General features: G+C 41.5%; 1 protein-coding gene across 4 annotated transcripts in view; it reads left to right on the forward strand.

Annotated features, from left to right (window-relative positions):
• The window catches only part of LRRC63 (leucine rich repeat containing 63), a 28,065-nt gene extending 23,064 nt beyond the window's left edge, over positions 1–5,001 (forward strand). For 3 of the 4 annotated variants that reach the window (XM_076068178.1, XM_076068179.1, XM_076068177.1), the window contains one exon: positions 3,290–5,001. In XM_076068178.1, coding sequence (XP_075924293.1) covers positions 3,290–3,524 — 235 coding nt within the window. In that variant the 3' untranslated portion in view covers positions 3,525–5,001. The remainder of the gene's footprint in view (positions 1–3,289) is intronic. The other variant, XM_076068180.1, reaches the window with a different exon arrangement.
• Positions 5,002–6,000: the final 999 nt, after the last annotated feature.

A 6,000-nucleotide genomic window follows, 5' to 3' on the forward strand; every position in this document is an offset into this window, starting at 1 on the left:
CACAACGAACATTACTCTCCTATGCAAAGTTGATCATAAAGTGCTCGTGTGTGTGGACGATCGTGACACATGAAGTGATCTCAGAGGTAATTCTGTGGTATCCGCTTCCATGGGTCATTCTCCAACAGAGGGCTCTTTAGCCATCCATCCGAGAGATCATCCATATATAACTCATAGCGTGACACTGATAGCACAATGGGGATACACATCAGAGACATATGTTAATTAAAATTATAAAAAAATATTAATCAATTGTATTTCAGGTGGAAGCATGAGCTGATGTATTTCTATAAATTTAGATTTTCCCTGTTTACAAGGCGTTCTGTTTATGCAGCGTGAACATGCTGTTACTGTTTAACACGTAGGCTTTTGCGACCAATATTAATAATAAAGGTTTTTGGGTTAGATCGCGTTATTTATAAATGTGTCATAACCCTCCACCACCCGACATGGCCAATCAGCAAAAAAAGTGTCACGTTGACAAAAGACAATAAGTTCACTACTTTAGCCCACCGGTGTGTTGAAGAGTGAATCCACAACATTTACAGTTTGAATACGACGTTTCGCTGGTAATTACATCCAGCATCATCGGGCAATTCGCCAGAATGGTAAAGCCCTCACTTGCTTTCGGTCTTAAATAGAGCAGCAGGGTGACGTCATCATTTAACTCATTTCAGGTGCAGTGATTTGAGGCGGGGGGGGGGGGTAATGTAATTACATAATCGATGGGTAATCAGTCAATGGTTATGATTAGTAATGAGTTGTAGATTAGTAATTAGTTGTAATGTGTGTTATTGTGATTATATGCTACATTAGTAATCCGTTAATTAATGTGTTTCCCCTATAAGGAATTGTAATATGTATTATTTAATAATACGCTTCCAAGCTGCACTAAGCCTATAGCTATCAGAACGATTAAAGTTATTTCTGTTTCTCTCAATTTCGATGGATTATCTAATTAATCTTTGCCAGTAATAATTAGTTTTACACAACACTTCAACGTTATCAAAATCAATTGAGTGTCCTTGTTGACAAGCATGTTCTGCCACTGCCGACAGTTGTGTTTGAGATAATTTAATATTTCTTTGGTGTTCTTTTAGTCTTATGCTGATGTTACGTCCCGTCTGTCCAATATAGCATCTGCCACAAACAATTAATCCGATATACACCTTCTGTTGATAATTTAGGTAATGCATCTTTAGTGCAAGATACTAGTTTTTAAATTTTGTGTACTGTACCAAATCTTACTGTAATCTTCTTTGGTTCTTTCGGTAAAGTCACGTAGAATGAGAATAAAATAATAAATTGATAAAATAAAATAACACAATAATATTCTCACGACGTTTCGGCCACAACACAAGCGGCCTTCATCAGGTGAAGGGGCGAGACTGTCTGGTAGGACAGCGGCCTTCATCAGGTGAAGGGGCGAGACTGTCTGGTAGGACAGCGCTGTCCTACCAGACAGTCTCGCCCCTTCACCTGATGAAGGCCGCTTGTGTTGTGGCCGAAACGTCGTGAGAATATTATTGTGTTATTTTATTTTATCAATTTATTATTTTATTCTCATTCTACGTGACTTTACCGAAAGAACCAAAGAAGATGAATCATTGCAGTCACGAAAGCTTTAAATCGAAATTTAAATCTTACTGTAATGTTTTGCTTTTGCAAAACACGGGCTAATTTTTCAGTTACTCCTGAGATATATGGAATTTTAATTGTTTTAAGAATCTGATCGCTTTCAGCAGTGTTGCTTTGCGATCGTGATTTGGCATTCAGTGCTCTGTTAATTTGAGTATTATTTTATCTCCTGCTATAGCAAATCTGTACATGGAAAACTTTGAAATAAGAGCACGTGCCTCGAGCACATTAAAACCATATTTTTGGTTTAGATATGTGGATGACACTTTGGTTGTCTGGCCACATGGTAAAGATACACTTAATGATTTTCTAAATCATCTCAATACACAAAACCCGGCCATTCAGTTCACCATGGAAATGGAGGTGAATAACACACTCCCATTCCTAGATATTTCGCTTGGACATGGCATAAATGGTAAAATAACACACAGCGTTTACAGAAATCAAACGCACACTGATGCCTATCTGAATGCAGATTCGCATCATCATCCAGCTCAGAAATCCTCTCTTATCAAGACGCTCATACATCGGGCTAAAACAGTGTCAGATGGTGAAAGTCTAGTGAGAGAGATCAAACACGTTAGAGAAGCATTACGACAGAATGGCTACAATAATACTCAAATTAACAGAGCACTGAATGCCAAATCACGATCGCAAAGCAACACTGCTGAAAGCGATCAGATTCTTAAAACAATTAAAATTCCATATCTCAGGAGTAACTGACAAATTAGCCCGTGTTTTGCAAAAGCAAAACATTACAGAAAGATTTGATACAGTACACAAAATTAAAATCTAGTATCTTGCACTAAAGATGGATTACCTAAATTATCAACAGAAGGTGTATATCGGATTAATTGTTTGTGGCAGATGCTATATTGGACAGACGGGACGTAACATCAGCATAAGACTAAAAGAACACCAAAGAAATATTAAATTATCTCAAAAACAACTGTCGGCAGTGGCAGAACATGCTTGTCAACAATGACACTCAATTGATTTTGATAACGTTGAAGTGTTGTGTAAAACTAATTATTACTGGCAAAGACTAATTAGAGATTCCATTGAAATTGAGAGAAACAGAAATAACTTTAATCGTTCTGATAGCTATAGGCTTAGTGCGGCTTGGAAGCGTATTATTAAATAATACATATTACAATTCCTTATAGGGGAAACACATTAATTAACGGATTACTAATGTAGCATATAATCACAATAACACACATTACAACTAATTACTAATCTACAACTCATTACTAATCATAACCATTGACTGACTACCAATCGATTACATAATTAAAATACCCCCCCCTCCGCCTCAAATCACTGCACCTGAAATGAGTTAAATGATGACGTCACTCTGCTGCTCTATTTAAGACCAAGAGCAAGTGAGGGCTTTACCATTCTGGCGAATTGCCCGATGATGCTGGATGTAATTACCAGCGAAACGTATTCCAACTGTAAATGTTGTGGATTCACTCTTCAACACACCGGTGGGCTAAAGTAGTGAACTAATTGTCTTTTGTCAACATGACAGTTTTTTTGCTGATTGGCTGTGTCAGGTGGTGGAGGGTTATGACACATTTATAAATAACGCGATCTAACCCAAAAACCTTTATTATGAATGCTGTTACTGTTTTCAGCATTTCCATAGGGACCTATGTCCCTGGTTGTTTTCCCATAGAGCCGGTGAGTGCGACGTCTGCTGCGGTCCACGTTTTGGTCCAGGCCTGCGTGTGCTGCGGTCCGTTTCCCAAGTGTTTGGCGTTCGAGGCCTCATCTTCTCCTTCTGCTGCTGCTCCACGACGTGTCAGCACTGGCTGCTGGCACAGCGCAGTGCTGTGACGCTTCCTGTGTGCCTGACCCACAGGAACCCTGACCCACAGTAGGATTCTCCACAATAGGAAATCGAGTTCCATCTGAACATAAGTTTGTTAGCTCCACCTCCGATTAACACGATTGGCTATGTACGGTGCAAAATAAGTTCAACATACATACATAACTGGAGCTTGGATTAATATATTGTGATTAAAAAAAAAACAATGGATAATAAATGTCTTGATTTGAAGCTTTCGTGACTGTTTTTGATAGTCTGCCTCAGCAGACTGTCAGTCTGCCTCAGCAGCAGACCATGCTTTCCCACCTGATGACGGACGCTTGTGTTGTGCCTGAAACGTCGTGATTTATATTATTTTATACCTACGTGACTTTACCAAAAGAACCAAAGAGTATAATACATGTGTTGCGCCGTTACCAGGGCGCTGTGTTACTTTACTCGCCACCACCTTCACAGGCCGATAGGGGGCAGCCGGGAGATTGAGTGGGATGTGTAGTGGTAAACCTAACGTAACCCCCCCCCCCCCCCCCCGGGTATCTCGTAACCGGAGGTGGAGACCCCAGACCCCCAAGGGGTGGGGGCTGGGGGCTAACGGTTAATTCCCGACCCTTCCAGAACCCTCTGGAAGGTTCGAGAGGGGAGGCGTAGTTAGGGGCGGGGTAAGCCCCAACTTGTGTATAAAAGCCGGTCCTCTCAACGGGACTGGCAGTGTTCGTCCACTCAAGACCCGAAGACATCGGAAGACTAGACCAGCACCCTGGGACCCTCAACCGAGGCTCTTGTAAGAGCTGGGTTGTAGCAGACCAGCGGTGAGACCCGTACCCTGGCTAGGTCGGGTCAGTCTAGCCTCCCCTAGCTCCCGTAGTGGAGGACCCGTGAGAGCGTAACCCGGAGTCTGTAGGGCCCGCTAGAAGGGAAGGCTGTACCTCCCTTAGGTTATCGGGTGAAGGAGCCTTACCCCTTAGTGTTACAGGAGCCATACCCCTTAGTGTAACAGCTATTATTGTTTATCTGAAATAAACGCGTTGCCTCTAAGAAGACGTCTCTTCGAAGTTTATGGCCACAACACATGTTTAAACATTTGATCTAATTTTGCAATAAGTGTTATCATCCATCCTACTGAGAGACTTGGAAGGTTGGAAATACAAAACAATTACAAAAGTTAGTAAATAATTACAACACATTAATCTAGAATGCTATGAACGCTCAAAATATAAATAAATAAAAACTCAAACATTCGTCAGTAACACTGCCTCATCAGTATATAATCGGAGACGTTTCAGGCAATGGCCCTTCATACCAGAGTTACCAGAGTACCGTATTTTCCCGCATATAACCCGCGGGGTATACCACTTTTTACAAACAAAACAAGACCCTGCGGGGGTATATGGAGGTGCGGGCTATCCCAAAAATATTTTACACGTGTGACATGTCATAACTCGTTAATTTTTTTCATGGTAGGACTATCCACTATGCAACACTTACCTTTGACTAAAGCACTGCTGAATAAACCTTACACTAAAATTGCACATTTTATCACGTTTTTAATTAAGTGTTTTTACAATTAAACGAAAATGTTTGAGGTGCGCGCACTGTTTACCGGCGACTGGAGAGCTGGGAGAGAGGCGGGTTGAGGGGTGGGGCAGCTGGGGGGAGAGAGAAGTGGGGGGTTGAGGGGTGGGGCAGCTGGTGGGAGAGAGAGGTGGGGGTTGGGGGGTGGGGCAGCTGGGGGGAGAGAGAGGTGGGGGTTTGGGGCAGAGAAAGATCTGCCGCTGCGACGGGAGAGCTGAGCGGAGGGAGAGGTGAGGGGATGGGGGGTGGGGCAGCTGGGGGGAGAGAGAGGTTGGGGGCGAGGCAACGGGCTTACCGTAGTGCCGTTATTTTCTGCGCAGTGCGCAATCTACCAGTGCTAAAACTGTACTTATCTACCATTAATGTTACTTATTTATTGGATATTTACTTTTGTTACTTATTTACTGCTTTAAGTTCACTCGTTTACGGTTTATTTGTTTTCTTTGTGCACGTTATGTTTTTAATGTTAACAATTGACAGTGGAATGTATTTCAAATGTAAACTTCATATTAATATGATGGAATTAAGCTGCGGTAACGACGTTAAATATATGAATGCATGCGGGGTATATGGAAGTGTGGGCTATCTGAAATTTGTTTTACACAAAACGCTATTTTTGCGGGGTATATGCGTCTGCGGGTTATATGCATATGCGGGCTATATGCGGGAAAATACGGTAATAGTGGATAATAGTTGGAGACTGCACTTGACACCTTGGGGCCTGATAAGAATGTACAATGTTTACTGATTCATGTTATTTTATTGGCATATGAATCCTTTACCTATTAGTGGCTTTTGTATGACAGACAAGCCCTTAAATAATCAAAAATCCATTACTAATTAAACTAATTTGTTTTGGAAGTAAACTTCTAAAGTGTTACTGGCACATTGCATTGTTGTGTCGTGTTTATAATGACGAATACACTTCTTATGAGGCACACTCTGTTTATTGTCTT

Source organism: Petromyzon marinus, chromosome 19 (assembly GCF_048934315.1).
Source record: "Petromyzon marinus isolate PM22_M1 ecotype Great Lakes invasive population chromosome 19, UKy_Petmar_22M1.pri1.0, whole genome shotgun sequence".
NCBI lineage: Eukaryota > Metazoa > Chordata > Hyperoartia > Petromyzontiformes > Petromyzontidae > Petromyzon > Petromyzon marinus.